Raw genomic sequence first — 23941 nt, 5'->3', positions numbered from 1 at the left:
TTCCTTGGAAATGAGTTAAATTCTAGTCTTGAAGTTGGCACTTAAAGAGTTCTAATTTCATCTGAAAAGCTTTGATGTGATTAAACAGGACATGCACCAGTTGATCTTTTGACTGGTGCTTCAAATTTAACTCATTCAAATGAGAAGAAATGTCCGTAAGGAAGGCAAAGTGTCGGCCAACCACTTCGGATCATTGAACTCTGATACTGGCTTGCCTTCTGCTGTTGTGAACTCTTGGATGGCATCTTTAAACTCAAAAGTCCTCGTGAGCACTTTTGAACGGCTTAACCATCACACATCATAGAAGTAGATAACATCGCATGATCAGCATCCCGTTCCATCTGTAGAAAATTTTGAAACTGTCGATGATTCAAACCCAACATTCAATGCCAGTTCTTCTACACTCCTAGTAACAGTCATTCAAGACAAACCTATCTTTTTGAAGGCATCAGCTTTGTTTGGGCACACAACTTCAGCTGCTGCTACAAGGCACTCCTTTACAAATTCTCCATCAGAAAATGGTTTTGACCTTTTGGAAATTTTTGAGTAATGATATAACTAGCTTTGACATAACTCTCAGCATCCTCTGATACTTTCTTAAAAACTGATTGTTGCAATTTTAATGATTTTTTGAGAAGGTTCAGTTTGTCTGTGCATACCTGATCCTAGAGACTGACGAACTTAGTTGCATGTTTCGTGTCATAATGTCTTTTTAAATTGTATTCCTTGACAGCGGATATTGATTCCTAACATATTAAACAAACAGGCTTTCCATCAAAGCAAAAATGTATCACCATCTCTGTACATGACATGTGCTGCACCTTAACCCTGAATTGCAAAATACTGATACACCTGATTCTCCCATAGATGGAAGGTTTTTACTCCCTCATTGCAATGTTTTTTCATAAATTGTGATAGGTATGCTCATCCACCCCACAGCTTCCAGAAATTACAGACTGCTCACATTTCAAAATCCAGACAAACATAGACTATATATATATATATATATATATATATACACACACACACACACACACACACACACACACACACACACACACACACACACACACACACACACACACACAGATGGTGTTAAATTTGACAATCAAGTGGCTTCAGCAGCTGTATTATCATTCTTTACAGACAGTATTTCATTATTTCTTGTATTTTGCATTCAAGACAGTTTCACTACTTCTACAAAAATTCAAAAAAACATGTTCACTACAACATACAGAAAAACTAAACGAAATCCAGTTAGCTTTAATTAATTATACATTAATTAAATGTATAATTAATTAAAGCTAATTAATTAATTAAAAATTAATTAATTAGCTTGCATTAATATATACAGATTTCCTCAGTGTAGTTTCAGTTATTAAAAAATTGTTCTCTTCTTATTCTACATTAGAACATATCTGATCTTCCCTTCATCACCATCAAGAACACAATAAACAAATAGTTTCTGCTGAATACCAGGACACTTGAGTATTCAGTGAAACAAAAGAAGAGAGCACTCAACCAAATGATCTGTTGATCTGTCTTGATCCACTTCTTTCATCACTTATATGGATTATGAAAATATCATTGACAAAGCATGCAATCTGGAATGGGCACAAATATGGAGAGAACAAGTCAGTAACGAACGTTCCACCATCTCAAAAATGAACTGCGAATATGGAAATCTAGCCTCAGCAAAACCAAAAAAAAAATATATATATTTATATATATACAGTATAATATAAAGAATTATTAGAAAAAGTAAATCAATCCAATAATAATACCATCAGGGATCTAAGAAAATGCAAAAAAAAAAAAAAATATATATATATATTATCGCTTTTTACCGACAATCTAGATGACTTCAACTGGGGCTAACCACCCAGAATGAAGGCAAAAAACGACAAAAAGTTCTCTGTTTCTGTGATGATCAATATATGCTAAATAATTTAAATCTAATTTAAATCTAAACCGAATATAAACCATTAAAGGCCAAATATAAATCTAATATAAATAAATCAAATGGTGATAAAAGTTAAGAAAATTTAGAAATATTGGAATCATTAGCATTAGCATTAGTAGAGGCATTTGATGCAAGAAAGCAAGCTTATGCAGCATCAGCCAAAAAAAAAAAAAAAAAAAAAAAAAAAAAGTAACATAAATAAATAAAAATAACCACTTCCACTTCACCCCTCTGTTCGTTCGAAATACCTGTCCAGCTGAGCCTTAAACTTATTTAGGCTATCAACTTCCACGACAAGGGATGGAAGTCTGTTCCACCCACCAACCACCCGCTGGCTAAAGGCAAATTTCCGCACATCTATCCTACATCTGTCTTTCCTCAATTTGAATTTATGCCCTCTCAGGTGATTTTTCTGAGCTAGAGGAAGAATCCCATCAGCATTGAGCATGCTCAAACCATTCAAGGCTTTGTACACCTCTATCAGATCACCCTGCTGGTGCCTAGTTTCCAGACACTGTAATTTGCAAAACTTAAGCCTTTCTTCGTAAGAGAACCCCTTTGTCCCATTCACCAATCTAGTTGCCCTTCTCTGTACTCGTTCCAGCAGCTCTACATCCTTCCTGAAATGAGGCCTCCAGGCCTGTATACAGTACTCTAGGTGTGGCCTGACCATTGCCTTATACAAGGGAATAATCACCTCCTTATCCCTGCTAGAAAAATTCCTATATATCATTGACAATACACCATGAGCTACTCTTGCAGCTCGTCTGCACTGCTCAGAGAACTTCATATCTGCCTGCACCACCACCCCCAGGTCCCTTTCATTCTCTACCACTGTCAGTGTAGTACCACAGAGTTGATACGTTGCTCTGGGGTTGCTGTTTCCCATATGTAGTACTTTACATTTGTCAATGTTAAACTTCATTTGCCACCTCGAAGCCCATCTGCTCAACCTTTCCAAATCCTGTTGCAGCAGCATAGTGTCAGTAGTGTCCTTGACAACCCTGCCAACCTTCGTATCGTCTGCAAACTTGGACATTAAGCCTGATATACCATCATCAATATCATTTATAAATACAGAAAACAATAAAGGCCCCAATACTGAACCCTGAGGGACTCCACTAATAACATTAGTCCACGATGAGCAGTGTCCATTGATTACCACTCTCTGTCTTCTCCCCCTCAACCACCCCTTTATCCATAGCAGCAACTTGCCTCCAATGCCACACTGCTCCAATTTGTGCGGCAGTCTTCCATGTGCAACAGTATCAAAAGCCTTTCTAAGATCCAAGTATATAATATCAAAGTTATTCCCTGCATCCAGTTCTTTTGTGACTGCATCATAGTATCCAATCAAATTGGTCAGGCAAGACTTCCCCTTAACAAAACCATGCTGTGTCCTAGCTATAACTGAAGTCTTGTCTAGATGATCCTGCAGTGCTTCTTTCACCAGTGCCTCCATTAATTTTCCGGGAACAGAAGTTAAACTCACAGGTCTATAATTACTTGTGTCAGCCTTTGATCCCCCTTTGTGAATTGGGGTCACATTTGCACATCTCCAGTCAATGGGTACCTCCCCTGAGTCCAAGGAAGCTCTCATAATTATGGCTAAGGGTTTGCTTACCTCCTTTGCTGCCTCCTTTAATATAACTGGATAGATCCCATCCACCCCAGGTGCCTTTCTTATGTTTATCTTCAACAATTTCTCCTCCACTTTGCTCTCAGTTATTACAAGATTCTCTAGCTTACTGCTAGAGTTGAATACACCTCTGGCATTCCCCTCGCTGAATAACTCCTCATGTGTGAATGTCGATGCAAAATATTCATTTAGTTTGTTAGCTACCCGAGCAGGGTCATCAACAGTTGACCCATCGATCTCAAGTGGACCAATCTGATTCATCCCCTTCCTTCTAGAGTTTACATAAGTAAAGAACTCTTTGCTGTTTTTCTTCGCATCCCTTGCCAAGGATCTCTCGTAATCTGCCTTCGCCTGCCTAACCTCCTTTGTAACTTGGTTACAGATCAACTTGTATCTATCATAGGCGTCCGTGTCACGTGTTAATTTGTATGTATCCCATGCATTTTTCTTCTCTGCCATATGCCTCATTAGTTCATCTGACAACCATTTAGGCCTAAACCTTGAACAATATTTCTTAGTTGGTATGTAAAGCCTAGTAGCTTCCACGATAAGTTCTTTGAATGCTTCCCATTTTGAATTTGCTGTTGGCAATATCATCAGTTGATCCCACTGTATAGAATTTAAATACTGTCTCAGTCCATTGTAGTCGCCTTTACGAAAGCAATACCCCTTCCCTTTACCCCTAATGGTAGTTACCTCTTTGAGTAACTCCCACTTCAGCACACTGTGATCACTGCCACCAAGTGGTTCATTTATCTGCAGATTCTTAATGCATGAAGAATCACTACTGATAATCAAATCAAGAGTATTACTCCCTCTAGTTGCCTCCCGAACATGCTGATGTAGAAAACAATCATCCAATAAATCCACAAAAGCCTTGCTACTGTGTGAGTGACCAGCCCCCAAATTCCAGTCAATATCTGGGAAATTAAAATCCCCCATTATAAGACTCTCTGATTTACTGGCCCACTCTATTTCTCCGAACAGTTTCTTATTATACTCATCAGAGTCATTAGGCCTATAGCACACTCCTACTCTCAATTTTGATCTCCCAATGCTTATGTCACACCAAACTGACTCGACACTGCACTGTCCAGCGATGTCGACTGGCTTCACTTCCTTGGAATCAAAGGGATAAGTAAAATATAAATGTAAGCATATATTAATCATCGTTGACCCGACAGAGAATGTAATTTAATGATTAAAATAAGATTAAATATATAATACATACTACATATTGACCGTATCTAGGACATAATGTAATAGTCATCAAAATAATATGTGGTGCCCCCTATGTGATGGATACGGTAAAAATAAATAAATAAATTAACGCATAGAGAAACATGCAGATAGTAAGAAGAAAAACTAAAGGAGTAGGAATAATAGAACCTGAACTCCAAAAAGGCGAAAAATAGTGGTATAGATAAGAAATAGTATCTCCTACGTCCTCAGATTGCCCTAATAATTTCGGAGAAATAAAAATAAAGAGTGTAGGACAGCTTAAAGACATTACAAGATATAAGTTGTGGCTCGGGTATGCCCAGGATCGCAAACCCGTTCCTATAGTAGGACCCTGAGCTGAATTTGCATGTTATCTCAGCGTGAAATTAAATTTAAATGAAATTAACTATATATAAAAAAAAAAATTATACACTGTAGTTTGCAAGCCGGTGGGTACAAGTTTTCTATGCCGTAAGACACCAAAAATGCAAAGTGTATCCTATGTACATATATACATGGCACTAAATATGAAAATTATATTGCAAATTATATTGAAACAATAGGTTCAGAAAACAAATTTTTAAAATTAGTTATGCTTATAGCTTTCCTGAAATGATATTTCAGGTAAGCGATAGGGAAATTATTATTGATCAACTTGTTGTACAACGCTGTTAAGCCCACTGAACAATTTTTATTACTATTGCAGATATAAGCAATCCTTAGACATTGCGATAAAATTATATTAGCATGCACTGATTTTGATATATTAGATCTCCAATTTGTAAGGCTAACTACGTTAAAATTAAATGCATCTCTTTTATTATATACGTTTACGTCTATTTTATTATTATTGAATATTTCTATATGAAGATCCAAGTAATTTGCTATAGTATCGGAACTACTAGTTTTTTCCAGTACAAGTTCTACTGGATATAATTTACTGTAGTCCTGGACGAAATGTGGACAATTAAAAACACATATATCATCTACGTATCTGTATATAAGTAGGTTATCTTGGAATTCTCTTTCTGTATAATGTAGATAAAGGTTTGCTATTATGCTTGATGCTGGACTTCCCATAGGGGTACCAGTCACTTGTAAGTATAACAATGTTCCATCATATACATAATTATTAAAGATGCATAATTTTATTAGAGAATCCCAATAGGTTAAATCAACCTTTATAGCATTTTTATTTTCTAAATATAGTTTCTGGAGAACGACTTTTACGTTATCAAGATTAATGCTCGTAAATAGACTGTTAAAGTCAAATGTTTGTATTTGATGAATGTTGTTATTTTTTATAGCATTTATAATAGGTAAGTTATTATTTATTATTATAGTTTTATTTAAGTTATTTAAAATAATTTTAAGTAACTTTTCTAACGTTTTTCCGGGAAATTTAGCATAACTATCTCTACATGATGTTATGAATCTAAAAGCAATCGGTGTTTTATGAAATTTGGGAATGCCATATATAAATGGATATTTTAGGTTATTATACTTTAACTTTAATTTTTTATGTAATGCAATTAATTTTTTGATTATAATATTAGAGGAAGATGTTATCCGTTTATATGTATGGCTAGACTGTAGTTCATTTTTTAAAATTTCTATATAATATGATTTACATATGATTGCATAATTGCAAGCAGCTTTATCAATGGGAGTAATTACAAAATGTTCATGTATATCTTTGAGCTGCCTATTTATTAATTTGGTATTATATAGATTATCCTGTATGAATTTTAATTGATTATATTTGTTAGATATGATATTAAGCATTGTAAATAACCACATATGGTATGCTTCAACTGGTATGTTATGGTTGTATGCTGATCTTATGCAGTATTTAAGTAAATCTAGATATAACAATTTTTTAAAGTTAGATTTATTAATAGGTAGATTAGGTCGAAATTTAAAACCCAGTGATAAAATATTTCTAAGTTCGGGATATGGGATTATATCTAAATTGCCGGTTATAATGTGATTATGGTTAGGATCCACGTATCTATGAAATGAGGGTTTGTGGCAAACACATGTATCCTGTCCGATGTTAATATTGTGAAGGTTTGTAGCTATTGTTTTATAGTTACATGCTTTAAGACCAAATGGTCTAGAATATCTAAATCTAATATTAATATGTAAGTTATTAATAGGCAGCAAGTCATTACGCAAATTAATAGTTTTATGTATATCTAAATCATCCATTAATTTATTTTGAAAGTATAAGATGAGGACAGAGTTTTCTGGCTGCTTGCTAACATTCAAAATATGAAATCTGAATTTGACAATGTCTAATATAATGTCCAATAGGTGAGAAGATTTAAAGACATAATCATTGGTTTTTCTATTTAGTGCTTTGAGTACACTAAGTTTAATACAGAAAAGTGTGTTATGTATTTTGCTAATATTTATAGGATCCGTGTCCCACATTTTGAATAAATCTATGAAGTCTCCTAGATGTTCTCAGTTGCTATTATATGTGTTGGATTTACTATATTTCCTATTGCGATTATATTTACGAAGTTTGGCAATTTGAAACATATTATAAACACAAATATCTTTTAAATTCTTTGTCATATATTTTTGATCAAATTTATTATTTAGACCGTATGGATATAGTGTTTTATATTGTAACATGCTAATTTCTTCTTGCAATAATCTTTCATTTGTGTTATTAATTACGTTAAGTATTGAAATGAAAATATTACCAAAAGTATGTTTTTGGAAATGTCTGAATTCAATATCATGTTCCATTTCTTAACTTAACTTTTATCACCATTTGATTTATTTATATTCGATTTATATTTGGCCTTTAATGGTTTATATTTGGTTTAGATTTAAATTAGATTTAAATTATTTAGCATATATTGATCATCACAGAAACAGAGAACTTTTTGTCGTTTTTTGCCTTCATTCTGGGTGGTTGGCCCCAGTTGAAGTCATCTAGATTGTCGGTAAAAAGCAATAATATATATATATATTTTTTTTTTTTTTTTTTGCGTTTTCTTAGATCCCTGATGGTATTATTATTGGATTGATTTACTTTTTCTAATAATTCTTTATATTATCATTAACATTATGGGTGTATTGCATGATTGCTTGCAACTGCATTGACTCATAAATATTAGTTACAGTTATTGTCGTTTTAATTTTCTTTCTTTACTTTTTTATCAATATTTAAAAACACAATTGTGTTAAATATATTAACACAATTGTAAATTGGCAATGCCTACTTATCTTTCCTCCATTTATGGGTGAAACTCCTCTTCAGTGTACTTCATGCCAAACACAATGCACTGTTAAACATATAAACATATTAATTGATTGTCCCGGCTACTCAACTATCAGATTTCACACCTTCAGAGTTCTCTAATACTGGAACATGCTCTCAGAGACAAAGCAAATATAGATAAGCTTTTCCTGTTCCTTTGGTGAATATAACTAGGTAACTCATCTTGATATGCAAATGACAAGCATGCATAACAAATGAATAATAAAAAAAAATGCATTTTGGGCTTAGCATCCCTTGTATCATAAAACTATCACAACATCAACAAACTGTCATGTATTCTAATTTTCAGTGGCTGGTACTTGATGAACCACTTAACAGCAATCACCTCCTGTTCATCTGCAAGCCACACACATTGCATATGCAAATTTTTTCACAAGGCAGATTAAAATGAATATCTCATTCATCAGTTTGCCAATCATATGGTCCAATCACAGCTCACAGATGATATCACTGAAAAAAAGGTCCACAGCTCATGTCAATTGTGAAATAATCATTCTGCAGAATTGTATGCAAAAAATTAGCCAGGGCAGCATAAGTAATCACCATATTAAACAAACTGTAATATACACACTCCTTAATGTAGTTACAGTCTAATTTCTCTTCCTCATCCAATTATAAAATAGATCCAATCTAAGCTATGCCACTTCCAAACATGCAATGAGATGCTCACCTCACCTTCTGCTGGCTACTGGGTCATGTCAACATCCCAGGGAATGAATATGTGGAATAAGTCACTAAATAACCCTATACCTTCACTTACTCATCATTTTCAAGTGTGTGCTCTATGCAAATTACAATAAATGTGTAAAAGCAGCATGCATTTATGATCTCATTATCTTCTCTAGTGTACCATAAGACTCTATTCTCAGTGCAGCACTGATTGCAGCCATAGTAAACAATATGAGACTCACTCTCCCAAACATGGAGGCATAATCAACTGCAGCTACGGATATAATTAGCATTAGTAGAGGCATATGATGCAAGAAAGCAAGCTTATATAGCATCAGCCAAAAAAAACAAAAACTTCTCATTTCAGCCATCCAATCACTTCATATGTTAGTCTAGTTCTGCCTTGAACTTATTTAAGTTGTTGACCTCCACTACAACAGATCGAAGTTTGTTCCAACTATCAACTGCCCGCTGGCTAAAGGCGAATTTCCACACATCTATTCTACAATTGTCTTTCCTCAATTTGAATTTATGTCCCCTCAGAGGAGTAATCTGAGCAAGAGGTAGAATCCCATTAGCGTTGAGTAGGGCTTACAATACCAGTCAAAATCTTAATACCAGTATTTCGTTATTTTTAATTCATGAAACCAGGATACCGGTATTCCAAACACAAACGTTTTTCTCAATCAATTTTAATGACAGTTAATAAAGTAAGGAAGAAACAAGTACTGTAATTACTTGAATCTAAGTTTTAAATAAACATTTATTGCAATAATAAATATTCTGAGATAAATCATTAAAATACAGTTATTCTAAAAACAAAAAAATACATATTGTTACTGCAAAGTTTAGTTATGTTTAAGCATCCACATTACCTGTCCGAATAAAATGAGCTCTTAAGAAACATAAGCAATCAATAGTATGATTGTTTAAAATGGATCTAATTTTGGTACATATTTGATTAGCAGCAGAAAACACCCTTTCGAATTCTGTTCTGGTACTATTGTACTGAGATAATCGTAGACTATCTCAGTCCATATTTTCTAAGCTTTGAACTTTTTTAGAAAAAATAGTAAAACGTATTTCATTAATTTCCGACTCAAGTTCATCTTTTAAAATCTCATTGGAGTCAGGCAATTTCTTATTTTGGAAAGAATTTGTGGAACACTGATGTTCTGTTCCATGTCAGTCTTCCGTGGTTGAATTATGTTCATCATTTTCTGAAGGAGAAAGACATTTTATTCAGCGAAGTATAATTTTCACTATAATATCTTTACTGAGTCTGGGAGGGAGAGCAAAGAGTGGGGATAAGGAATAAAGAGAGGAAAGAGTGCATTAAGGAATTCTTCACATATATAAATGCAAAGAAGAGAAGCACAAATCAGATTGGGTGCACATGTAATTGCATGGGATAGTATTAGATACCCCAACTGATGTTGCAGATGAACTCGACAGTTACTTTGCATCAATATTTACAGAAGAAAAACCCTTCATGTCAATGAGAAATTATGGGAGTGAAGTTGAAAAAAATGTAATTAATGATGTTGAAATTTTTGAAATTTCACATGTTGATTTAATGAGAAAACTTTCGTGCCCACAGGCGAGTAAGGCTCCTGTGGTTGATGGCATATACCCTATAATCTTAAAGCAGGTGGCAAGTGAGTGCATTGAACCATTAAGGCTAGTTATGAGAGCATCACTGGACTCGGGAGAGATTCCGTTGGACTGGTGTAAATTGGAACATAAAAGCAGTTCTAGGAGTGTAAGTAACGGGAAATTACCGACTGACCAGTCTAAATTCAGTAGCAGGGAAAATCATGGAGGCAATGATCAAGGGTGGAATTCAGGATCATTTAAATGAAAATGAAACTCTCTAGGATACACAGCATGGTTTTGTAAAGGGAAAATAATGTTTAACAAATCTGGTTAGCCATTTTTACAGGTCACTCGTGAGCTGGATTGAGAGAATAATTTCGACCTTGTTTATTTAGATATCAGCAAAGCATTTGACTCAGTCCCACATGAGCAGTTACTTTATAAGTTGGAGCAGGGTGGAATCATAGAGAAAATCCTTAGATGGATAGCATCTAAGGATTCATCGATGGCTTGAGGGCACCAGGCAGGGGGTTGTGATAAATGGTTATTTCTCAGATTGGGTTACTGTAAGAAGCGGGGTTCCTCAAGGATCAGTATTGGGACAACTGTTTTTTGATTACCTTAAATGACGTCTATGAAGGGATATAGGGTGAAGTCAAAACTTGCAGATAATGTAAAGATCAGTAGAGTAGTTAATGATTGCCGCCAAGCAGAGCTTCTTCAAAGTGACCTAGATAGCCTTCCGGGATGGTCAGAAAAGTGGCAGCTATATGCTTTAATTCAGAAAAATGCAAGGTCTTACACCTGGTGAACAGCAACCCCAAAATAACTTATACACTTGGTGGAGTTGAACTAAAGTCAGTAGCAGAGGAACGGGACTTAGGAGTTAAATATGGTCAGACATGAAGTTGTCCAAGAATTGTGGACAGGTTGCAATGTTGCATGGTGTCCTATCGATGATTTATCGAACATTTGCTAGTAGACATAAGGATGTCATAATCACACAAAGGTGATTTTATAACCTTTATGTGATTAGATTATAAATTTTTTTTTTTAAATTAGTACCAAAAAACCAGTATTTTTGTAACAATATCGGTATATTACACAAGATTCTATTTTAAAAAATTCTGAAATTTTATTGGGCCAATTTTAATGAAATTTGGAACAGTTTTAACAAATCTTTCTACTAGACTCAAATATAAAATTTTAGGAAAATCCATTCACTAGGAATTGAATTGTTACATCCAATGAGATGGACAGATGTGGTGATGACAACAGGCACTTCATTTGAGACATTCCTAAAATTCTCACAATTCACTGTCTAGCATATTATTTTCACAAAAAAAAAAATCATTTCAAAACATGAAAATATAACTTCATGAAGCATTGAAATAAATGACTTACAAATGCAATAAATGATTTACAAATGCATTGAAATAAATTACTTACAACTGTCATAATATGTAAAACAATACAAAGAAGTTAGGCTTACAAAGCCTTAAATATTTTTTTGGAATGTTTTCATTCTTACTTTTGAAGAAAGGTCAAAACTGAAATTCAAAGAGGAATCATCTGAATGAGTATCAGCATCAGTGGCTTCTTTTGTTCTCATTGCCTCATAAAGTAAAGAAGTTATCTTCAAGAGCTCTTTTACAGCATATCCATCAGCCATATACAACTTTTTTGTATTAAGTTTAATGTGTGCCTTTGTTGCCTGAAAAATTAACAGAAATAATTGACAGAGACCGAATTTCAAGATAATTTTTTAATTTAACTTTGAAAAATCATTTTTGATCATATATTAGTGATCAAATATCACACTGAAAAAATCTTTTCTTAAAAATTATCTTTGTAAATAATACAAAAAAGTAAACATTTCCATAAATATTCATATATCTATATATCTATATATATATATAAGGCATCTATATATAAAAAAATTTTAGCAAAGAATATTAGTTGAGCCTGTTTATAGTAAAAAATTAATTAAAGCAAATTTATGTCTATAATGAATTAGTTTCAACACATTTGATAAAAGAGCCACATTTAATGAACTATATGGAAATGGCACCTATAGCTGAAGAACTTTACTTATTAACATTATCACAGGAACTCATTATGCTTTTTTGTAAAAAATACATAATTTATTAATTATCTATTAATTATAAACATATATTATAAAAAAATTACAATTCTGTTTATACAATACTGTATTGACAAGCAGTAGGAAAATATTTTATATAGTACGTATATACTTTTTTTTTTTTTTATGTAAACCCCAAAGATGAAAGGTATTAGAACCTATAGTACTCAGTACCGTGCATGGGTTGGAGGTTGAAATGAAAGAAGATGTTTGTTAGATTTGAGCTTCTGTGGATTGTAATTATCAGGAAATACGTATGAGGAATGGTTGTTCCAGAAAATGGAAGCTGAATGAATAAATGAGGAAGAAGAAAAGTTGGTTCTGTGAGTTTGAAGTCAGACATTAAAAGGACGTTGAGTGGTAATGGCACGTATTTGGACTGCTTTGAAAGAGAGAGAAAAAATATAAGCAAATTCAGAAGAACAATACCCATGGAAGTAACTATAGAAAAGGCATGCAGCAGAAACAGAACATCTATGACAGAGAGAGAGAGAGAGAGAGAGAGAGAGAGAGAGAGAGAGACTCTGTTAGAGATGAATCATTAATTAACCTAATTGGCCCTCCTTTGAATGGAATGGAATTTAGAAGCCTAAGAGAGGTTCTGGGAGAACCACCCTAGATGTGGGAACAGTATTCCACAGTAGGGTGGATTTGTACAAGAGTGAACAGCTGTTTGGAAAAATAGTAATGCCGAGAGCAAAAGAGAAAACCCAGTTTTTTAGATGCAGAGGAAGTGAATATTTGTGAAGTTCTTATGCCAAGAGAGATAAGAAGTCAGGGTCATTCCCAATAGAGATATTGATGATCTTGCCTAGAAATCTGAGTGTCATCGAAGATAAGCATAGGAGCAGAAGAATCCTTTTTGCAAGATATAAGACAGGACTGAGTTTTAGAAGGATTGAAATCAACTAAGTTAACTTTGCCCCACAGGAGATCAGCATTTAGGGAATTGGTAGTGGATATTCAAGTTGAAGCTGTTTGTGTAGGGCAAGATTTCTCAAACTGAAAGGTGTATGCAATGTGCTATAATCAGCAAAACTATGGATAGTTTTTCTAGTCAATGGAAGAAGGTTATTAATATACAAGAGGAAAAGAGTGGGAGAGAGAATCTTGGGGAAACACTATCATTAGTGGAGAAGTTAGAAGACGGAGAATCATCTACAATCACATGCAGTGAGCAGTTGGAAAGTGAGAAAACTGGATACCCAATTACAAAAAACAGCTGACAACCCATAGGGTGGAAGCTTATTTAGAAGGCCAAACACAAACAAAAGCCTTTGAAATGTCAAGAGCAACTGCTTGAGTTTCACCAAATTTTTCCTTTGAATTTGTCCATAGATGGATAACAAACCAGAATATCACCAATGGATCAACAATAATGGAATCTATGCTGGCGATCGCTGATCAGATGGAAAGTTTCCAGATAGTTTAAGTGTTGGAGGTTAATTGATTTTTCTATTTAGAAAGAGTAGAAATAATTGCAATGGGATGATAATCGGATGGAAGGGATTTGTCACACTTTACAAACTGGCTGAATATGAGCAAATTTCCAAGCAGAAGGAAAAACACCTTTGAAATTATTAAGTGACAAAAAGCAACACAGAACAGGAGTAAGTTCGGGAGCACAGGTTTTGAGAACAAGTGGAGAAATACTATCAGAACCTTGAGCTTTCTTAGCATCAAGATTGTTCAAAATCCTTCTGACATCCTTTTGACAGAAGACCACAGGGGGCATTGAATGGAGCATACTGGGAATGGTGGGAAGTGATTTACCAAGATCATTAATACATGAGTTGGAAGAAAAATGGGATGCTAGCAGGCCAGCATTTTCCTTGGCTGAAGTAGCAATAGAAGGTCATTAATCTAAAAGGGGAAAGAAGGCCTTGTATATTAATGACCTTCTTCTTCCCACCTCTGTGAAAACCAGATGGTTTTCACAGAGGTGGGAACAGAGACGAGCAAAAGTTACAGCCAATAGCTTTGGCAAGAGACCAGAATGCTCAGCTAACATGTGGACAAGAAGCAAATTTTCTACTCTTAGCCTGTTCGAAATCTAGTTTGGACTGATTAATACAGCCACTCCGTGACTTACATAAGGTTTGCATTCCACAAAACTCTACGTAAGTCAGCATTTTTTTCAAGGCTTATGCAGCATTCGCAACTACGGGCACCGAATTTGATTGAAGCAAAAAAAAAAAAAAAAAAGTTCAACGAACATGTAATAGAATTATTTATTCAATTTTTTCATCTCATGCATAAGAAAAATTTCAAAAGTGTACAAAATTACAAAAGTCTGCAATTACAAAAATTTTACTTTAACATTGTGGAAACCTGCATGATGCTTGAACCTATTAAACCAACCGTTGCTTGCCATGAACTTGGCTTGGGGTTCACTGTACTTATCCTTAATACCTTCATAAATACTTCTTGCTTTTGCTTGAATGGCCATTGGACTCATTGGCACTCATTTCTGAATCTGATTTTTCATCCATATTATTAATAGCTTTTCCATCTTCGATATAGCACGTGAATGCTGTTTTGTGATCACCATTGATCTTAAATGTGTTGATCCTTTAACCTGTTCTTTTATGTGCGCACTGTCCTTTAAAATAGTATTCAGTGCTGAAGCAGTGAGACCTAATTCCCATGCAATAGATAACAAACTATATAAGGCAATGGTCAGGCCACACCTTGAGTACTGTATACAGGTCTGGAGGCCTCATTTTAAGAAGGATGTAGAGCTGTTGGAACGAGTACAGAGAAGGGCAACAAGATTAGTGAATGGAACAAAGGGTTGCTCTTACAAAGAAAGGCTTAAATTTTGCAAAGTACAGTGTCTGGAGACTAGGCACCTGCGAGATGATCTGATTGAGGTGTATAAAGCCTTGAATGGTTTGAGCATGCTCAATGCTGATGGAATTCTTCCAAACTTCCATCCTTTGTTGTGGAAGTTGATAGCCTAAGTAAATTTAAGGCTGAGCTGGACAGGTACTTTGAATGAACGGTGAAATGGGAGCGTGTTTTTTTTTTTTTTTTCTTTTGACTGATGCTGCATAAGCTTCACTAATGGTAATGCTAAACCTCTACTAATGGTAATGCTAATGCTAAATGCTAACTTTGTCCTGCTTCTTACTTCTTAATCATTTTCATCTTCATTTCTAAATAAATTTTGTTTAATTTCCTAGCACTGCCACCACTTGCATTTTCCATTGGTCGCTTTTCCTTCATCATTGTAATAAGTAAATAGGAATGAAGAGAAGATTCTGAAAATTTATTTGTTTTATATGATTGAAGATTTCAGTGAAGGGGAAATGCATTTCACCATAATAATGTAAAACCCACACAATTTCAGTTATCGGTATTATCACAAATGCAATAAGATCGAGTTTACTACCCATTTATAATAGATTGCACTAACAGAAAAGCCCAATAAACCAGAAAGTGCAAATTGTTTTTATTGTTTTACAGTCATAATCTCCAGAAATGTGCTTTAGAAAAATATCACAAAGGCGTTCAAGATTGATTCTTACAATATAACCTATGATAATGATGAAAGTGTAGTGCATTCCCTGGCCGGACCGCATAGCCCTTCCTCTCAGCCAATAATAGCATTTGTAAACATGTTTGGCCACATGTTTTGTTTATGCATCCTTTAGTTAAAGGTGATTTTTTGTGTTGTGCTTATCTGACCTAAATTTATATAAAACTACTACAATTTCCATTATAAAAATGAACTTTTAGAGATTTAAATAGCTTAGTTGTATAGGGAAATTTTCGACTTCTGAGGTCCTGGAACAAATTACCAAAAAAAAAAAAAAAAAAAAAGTGTTATTTGGTTCAATTACAATATTTTCACAATACCTCTATTTATTCCTATGGAATGCAAAATACATTTTCATATTTTTTTCAGTTTTCACCAGCCAGCCAAAACTTACGTAAAGTTGAATTTATGTAAGTCGGGGAGTGCCTGTAACTGCTTTACAATTGTTGCGAGCTTTAATGTAGGCAAAAAATGAAACTGAAGATCCGGAAACAAGCCAATTATGATATGCAACATTCTTCTCTTGAGCCTTAGCACATTTATTGAAAAACCAAGGTTTTCCAATAAATGTGCTAAGGTTATCTGAGGTGCCTAGAGCACCACTCACCTAGACCATGTACTTAGAAGGGTTGTTTCTGAGTAAAAGATCAAGCATGTTGGCTGTGTGATTAGGATTGTCTGGTATTCTGGTAGGTAAATGAACAATCTGTGTGAGGTCATTAGCAATTGCAAAGGCCTCGGCATCTCAACAAACTGGGTCCATGTGACCAGAAAACGGAAGCCAGCTGAAGTTGTGAACATTAAAATCACCAAGGAAAATTACCTCACTGTTAGGAAAGTTGGACTGAAGGAAGTCAAGTTTCGAAGAGAGGAAGTCAAAGAGATTAGTGATTAGTGAAGTTGGGAAAACGATAGAGGTAACAGATGAATAATTTGACAGAATGTGGTAGATAGATTTTAAGCCGGAGAAGCTTGAAAAGAGGAGATAACAGATTACTAAGTCTCACAGAGGGAATATCAGAATGGACATATGCACAAGTATGGGTGCCAGCAGCATGGTGCAAGTGCACCACCTTTGGATATCGAAGTAATATGTAAATTTTAATATTTTAATTAATTTATTGAAACATTAAAACAATATAAATTCAAAAAAAAAAAACTAAAACATTAATTCAAATAATTTATCAGAACAAGAACAAAATTAAAATAACACTTGCAAAACAGAATTATACCTCATTAATTTTCGTCATTATCTTTAAATCTTCTTCTTCTTTGTCTTCGCCTTTTCCCACGTTATATGGGGTCGGCATTCAATGTTCCCAATTCACACTTTACATCTTCTTCTTCTACTCTAGTTGGATTAACTTCTTAACCGGAACACATCTATTGGTTTTGGCATAGTTTTTACGACCGGATGCCCTTCCCTCACCGGGCTTGGGATTTAAGCTACCGATCTACTAAACCTGCCGCAGCCATATAAATGGAGTAGTTCTTATTCAGTGATGAAGCTTCCTCATGATGTCACAATTTAATAATTTTACACAATTTATGCCAAATTTCTAGTCACCACTGAACAAGCAGGTGGCACTGCTGTAGTTCTTTTATCTCCTGGAAACATCCAAATGGCTGACTCAGTAGAATTACTGTGACCTTGAAAATGCCAATAATGTATAACTCAGCAGCACGTGAGTATTTTTAAATACAATTTGGTATCCTGAAAACTTCTACATCAAAGCTATCAGGTAGCACAACTATTCTACTAAGAATTCCCAGTGACTGATTGTAGTTCCTTAAAAATTTAATGACCTTGAAATTTCCTATGTTTTCCTATGTCCGAACATAATAATGATAGCCATTTTAAAAAAGTTCACAGTCCAAAAAATAAAACCACCTTTAGGTCCCAAATCTTAACCTATCACTCACCCACACTTATTTTATCTAAAATATAACTTCTTTTTGAGCAACACTCCCAAAAACCTTCTTTATTAATTAATTTTAATAGCGCACTAATTTAGTTAGCATACAGCTGGTGCCACCAAATGTAATTATCTTTAAATAAAAATTGCAATCTCCTTGGCTTCTTTGTGAATATAGTTTGATACAGTTGCATTTATAAAATCTTCATTGCCAATGACAAAATTGCATCTCATTTTTCTTTTTCACTCTGCACAGTACTTTCTCCCACCAATCATGAAAAGTTGGCTCGGCTGTACACATAATCAGTCAAACTTGACTTAATTAAGATATTGCATGTATTTGAAAATTTGGTGAACATAAAATTTCTTCCCACGTGCGCACCACCTTCAGTCTGCACGGGAAGCACAGTGGTAACATCACTCCTCTCCACACCAAATGGAAAAGGCCTGGATTCGAATCCTGTTGAAGACATGAGGAACTTTTATGGGCTTTTTCACTCCGTGGCTGAGTTAGTTGGTCTCAGGCATAGATAGCAAGGTTTTTTTCCCCCTCATAAACGAGTTTTTTTGTGAAAACAAAAAAACTCGTTTATGAGGGGGAAAAAACTAAAAACTAAAAACTAAACTTATGAGGGGAAAAAAAACTAAAAACTAAGCTTTTGTTTTTACAGACAAATTACAAATGAGTATATGTAATAGTTTACCGGGGGACCCTCATGTAATACAGTACAATGTCTATTATCAGAACTAATTGGGACCAAGGTTGTTTCAGATAATCAAACATACATGAGGATACCCAGTTTATATGAAACAAAGTGAAATTAGGCGTATAATTAATTAATTATTATATGTAAGGTTAATACTACTGTATTTTGAAATATGAAGTATTATAAAAAATAATTGATTTAGGAAATGGTTTGTAAATAATAACCAAAACATTTTGAAGAAACAATATATATTATGCATTACATTTATTTTGAACTTACCTAATTGTTTTACATGGTTTCAACTATAAATCACACTTTTTTTTTTACATAAACAGAAATAAACAAACAAAAGTATAATGAATCTAGGGGAGGTTTATTTTTTAAAATATGTAATCTTGAATTTTATCTTTCAACCATGTGAGATTGTATCCCATGGTATCCCATGCATTTTTCTTCTCTGCCACGTGTGAGGTCTCTCACCCTCTTTAATAGCGATATCTCCATAAAACTGCATTCAGACTGTTGCTCCCACCATGAGTTTCTAGCCAGTGAAAATCTCTGTATGAGTGGGCTCACTTCATCTTTTTAGCATTAGCAGAGGCATATAATGCAAGAAAGCAAGCTTATACAGCATCAGCCAAAAGAAAAAAAAAAACGCGCTCCCATTTCACATCTCCATTCGTTCAAAGTACCTGTCCAGCTCAGCCTTAAATTTACTTAGGCTATCAACTTCCACAACAAAGGATGGAAGTTTGTTCCATGTCTTCCATGTGCAACAGTATCAAAAGCCTTTCTAAGATCCAAGTATTAGTATTAGTAATGGCTGCATGGTGCAAGAAAGCCTATGGCTTATGCTGCACCAGCCAAAAAAAAAAAAATCCGAACAAAACAATGATAAAAACAAAAACAAAAATAATAATAATAATTAATAAAAAAAAAAGGAAATTAAACCTATCATCCTATGCGTTTCCCTTACCGGAAAGTACTATCCAGATGACCTTTGAATTTCCCCAAATTGTCGGCTTCTACCACCCATGAAGGCAACTTATTCCAGTAATTTATAACTCACTGGCTAAAATAAAACTTCCTGCAGTCCAATCTAAACATTTCCCCCCGTAACTTGAATTTATGTCCCCTAGTTCTAGCATCATTTATAATCTTGAAAATTTGGTCCTCATTCATTTTACTGATGCCTCTCAGAGCCTTAAACACCTCAATCAAATCTCCTTTAAGGTGTCTAGTTTCCAAGTATATAATATCAAAGTTATTCCCTACATCCAGTTCTTTTGTGACTGCATCATAGTATCCAATCAAATTGGTCAGGCAAGACTTCCCCTTAACAAAACCATGCTGTGTTCGAGCTATAACTGAAGTCTTGTCTAGATGATCCTGCAGTGCTTCTTTAACCAGTGCCTCCATTAATTTTCCGGGAACAGAAGTTACTCAAAGGTCTATTAGCATTAGTAGAGGCATATGATGCAAGAAAGCAAGCTTATTAAGCATCAGCCAAAAAAAAAAAAAAACACAACCACTACTCCCATTTCACCCCTCCGTTCGTTCGAAATACCTGTCCAGCTGAGCTTTAAATTTGTTTAGGCTATCAACTTCAACAACAAGTGATGGAAGTCTATTCCACAAACCAACTGCCCGCTGGCTAAAGGCAAATTTCCGCACTTCTATCCGACATCCATCCTTCCTCAATTTGAATTTATGCCCTCTCAGGTGATTATTCTGAGCAAGAGGAAGAATCCCATCGGCATTGAGCATGCTCAAGCCATTCAAAGCCTTATACACCTCTATCAGATCACCTCGCCGATGCCTAGTCTCCAGACTGTAATTTGCAAAACTTAAGCCTTTCTTCGTAAGAGCAACACTTTGTTCCATTCACTAATCTTGTTGCCCTTCTCTGTACTCGTTCCAGCAGCTCTACATCCTTCTTGAAATGAGGCCTCCAGACCTGTATACAGTACTCAAGGTGTGGCCTGACCAATGCCTTATACAAGGGAATAATCACATCCCTATCCCTGTTAGAAAAATTCCTGTATATCATTGACAAGACACCATGAGCTACTCTTGCAGCTCGTCTGCACTGCTCAGAGAACTTGATATCTGGCTGCACAATTACCCCCAGGTCCTTTTCATTCTCTACCATTGTCAGCGTAGTACCACAGAGTTGATACGTTGATCTGGGGTTACTATTTCCCATATGTAGTACTTTACATTTGTCAATGTTAAACTTCATTTGCCACCTCTCAGCCCATCTGCTCAACCTTTCCAGATCCTGTTGCAGCAGCATAGCATCAGTAGTGTCCTTGACAACCCTGCCTACCTTTGTATCATCTGCAAACTTGGACATTAAGCTTGATATACCATCATCAATATCATTTATAAATACAGAAAACAACAATGGACCCAACACTGAACCCTGTGGAACTCCACTAATAGCATTAGATCACGTTGAGCAGTGTCCATTGATTACCACTCTCTGTCTTCTGCCACTCAACCATCCCTTTATCCATAGCAGCAATTTGCTTCCAATGCCACACTGCTCCAATTTGTGCAGCAGTCTTCCATGCGCAACAGTATCAAAAGCCTTTCTAAGATCCAAATATATAATATCAAAGTTATTCCCTGCATCCAGTTCTTTTGTGACTACATCATAGTATCCAATCAAATTGGTCAGACAAGACCTGCCCTTAACAAAACCATGCTGTGTCTGAGCTATAACTGAATTCTTGTCTAGATGATACTGCAGTGTTTCTTTAACCAGTGCCTCGATTAATTTTTCTGGAACCGAAGTCAAACTAACAGGTCTATAATTACTTGTGTCAGCCTTTGATCCTCCTTTGTGAATTGGGGTTACATTTGCACATCTCCAGTCCATGTGTACCTCCCCTGAGTCCAAAGAAGCTCTCATAATTATGGCTAGGGGTTTGCTTACTTCCTTTGCTGCCTCCTTTAATATAACTGGATAGATCCCATCCACCCCGGGTGCCTTTTTTATGTTTATCCTCAACAATTTCTCCTCCACTTTCCTCTCAGTTATTAGAAAATCATCTAGTTCACTGCCAATGTTTACTTCACCTACGACATTCCCCTTCCTGAATAACTCCTCATGTGTGAATGTAGAGGCAAAATACTTGTTTAGATTGTTAGCCACCTGAGCAGGATCCTCAACTGTTGAACCATCAACATCCAGTGGACCAATCTGATTCATCCCTTTCCTTCTTGAGTTTAAATAGGTAAAGAACTCTTTTCTGTTTCTCTTTGCATCCTCTGCCAAGGATTTCTCATAATCCGCCTTTGCCTGCCTAATCTCCTTTGTGACTTGGTTACAGACCAATTTATATCTATCATAGGCTTCCATGTCACCCATTAATATGTACGTATCCCATGCATTTTTCTTCTCTGCCATATGTCGCATTAGTTCATCTGACAACCATTTAGGCCTGAACCTTGAACAATATTTCTTGGTTGGTATGTAAAGCCTGGCAGCTTCCAAGTTTAGTTCCTTGAATGCTTCCCATTTTGAATTTGCTGTTGGTAACATCATCAGTTGGTCCCACTGTATAGAATTTAAATACTGTCTCAGACCATCATAGTCGCCTTTACGAAAGCAAAAACCCTTCCCTTTACCTCTGATGGTAGTTACCTCCTTGAGTAAATCCCACTTCAGCACACTGTGATCACTGCCACCTAGTGGTTCCTTTATCTGTAGATTCTTAATGCATGAAGAATCACTACTGATAATCAGATCAAGAGTATTACTCCCTCTAGTTGCCTCCCGAACATGCTGGTGTAGAAAACAATCATCCAATAAATCCACAAAAGCCTTGCTAGTGTGTGAGTAACCAAACCACAAATTCCAGTCAATATCTGGGAAATTAAAATCCCCCATTATAAGACTCTTGATTTACTGGCCCATTCTATTTCCCTGTACAGTATCTTATTATACTAATCAGAGTCATTAGGCCTATAGCACATACTCTCAATTTTGATTTACCTATGCTTAAGTCACACCAAACTGACTCGACACTGCCCTGTCCATCGATGTTGACTGGCTTCACTTCCTTGGATTTTATGTGTTTCTTAACTAATAGCCTAACCCCTCCTCCCTTTCTATCCTGTCTATCCTTTCTGTAAACGTTGTACTCCCCAAATTCCAGTTCTGCATTCCTGATATCTGTGTGACACCACGTCTCTGATATCCCAACAATATCTGCCTTTGATGTTTTGAGCAATACCTATAATTACTTGTGTCAGCCTTTGATCCTCCTTTGTGAATTGGGGTCACATTTGCACATCTCCAGTCCATGGGTATCTCCCCTGAGTCCAAGGAAGCTCTCATAATTATGGCTAAGGGTTTGCTTACTTCCTTTGCTGCCTCCTTTAATATAACTGGATAGATCCCATCCACCCCATGTGACTTTCTTGTGTTTATCTTCAACAATTTCTCCTGCACTTTACTCTCAAAGATTACAAGATTCTCTAGCTTACTGCCAGAGTTGAATACACCTCTAGCATTCCCCTTGCTGAATAACTCCTCATGTGTGAATGTCGATGCAAAATATTCATTAAGTTTGTTAGCTACCTGAGCAGGATCATCAACAGTTGACCCATCGATATCAAGTGAACCAATCTGATTCATCCCCTATCTTCTAGAGTTTACATAAGTAAAGAACTCTTCGCTGTTTTTCTTTGGATCCCTTGCCAAAGATATCTCGTAATCTGCCTTCGCCTGCCTAACCTCCTTTGTAACTTGGTTACAGATCAACTTGTATCTATCATAGGCTTCTGTGTCATGTGTTAATTTGTATGTATCCCATGCATTTTTCTTCTCTGCCATATGTCTCATTAGTTCATCTGACATCCATTTAGGCCTAAACTTTGAACAATATTTCTTAGTTGGTATGTAAAGCCTAGTAGCTTCCAAGATAAGTTCTTTGAATGCTTTCCATTTTGAATTTGCTGTTGGTAACATCATCAGTTGGTCCCACTGTATAGAATTTAAATACTGTCTGAGTCCATCGTTGTCGCCTTTACGAAAGCAATAACCCTTCCCTTTACCCCTAATGGTAGTTACCTCTTTGAGTAAATCTCACTTCAGCACACTGTGATCACTTCCACCTAGTGGTTCATTTATCTTTAGATTCTTAATGCATGAAGAATCTAATGCTAATGCTAACCATCAATATCAATTGGACCAATCTGATTCATCTCCTTCTTTTTAGAGTTCACATAAATAAAG

At 35.4% G+C, this 23941-nt stretch overlaps 1 protein-coding gene across 1 annotated transcript in view; it reads right to left on the bottom strand.

Annotated features, from left to right (window-relative positions):
- The window catches only part of LOC150083144 (intraflagellar transport protein 38-like), a 239424-nt gene that overhangs the window by 156866 nt on the left and 58617 nt on the right, over positions 1 to 23941 (bottom strand). Inside the window, exon 4 of the mRNA XM_090377844.1 lies at positions 11918 to 12100. Within this exon, the coding sequence (XP_090233970.1) occupies positions 11918 to 12100 (183 nt within the window). The remainder of the gene's footprint in view (positions 1 to 11917; positions 12101 to 23941) is intronic.

Source organism: Mastigoproctus giganteus, chromosome 7 (genome assembly GCF_048544385.1).
Source record: "Mastigoproctus giganteus isolate SK-2022 chromosome 7, ASM4854438v1, whole genome shotgun sequence".
NCBI classification, from domain to species: Eukaryota; Metazoa; Arthropoda; class Arachnida; order Uropygi; family Thelyphonidae; genus Mastigoproctus; species Mastigoproctus giganteus.
This window is presented reverse-complemented; position numbering and strand designations above follow the sequence as displayed.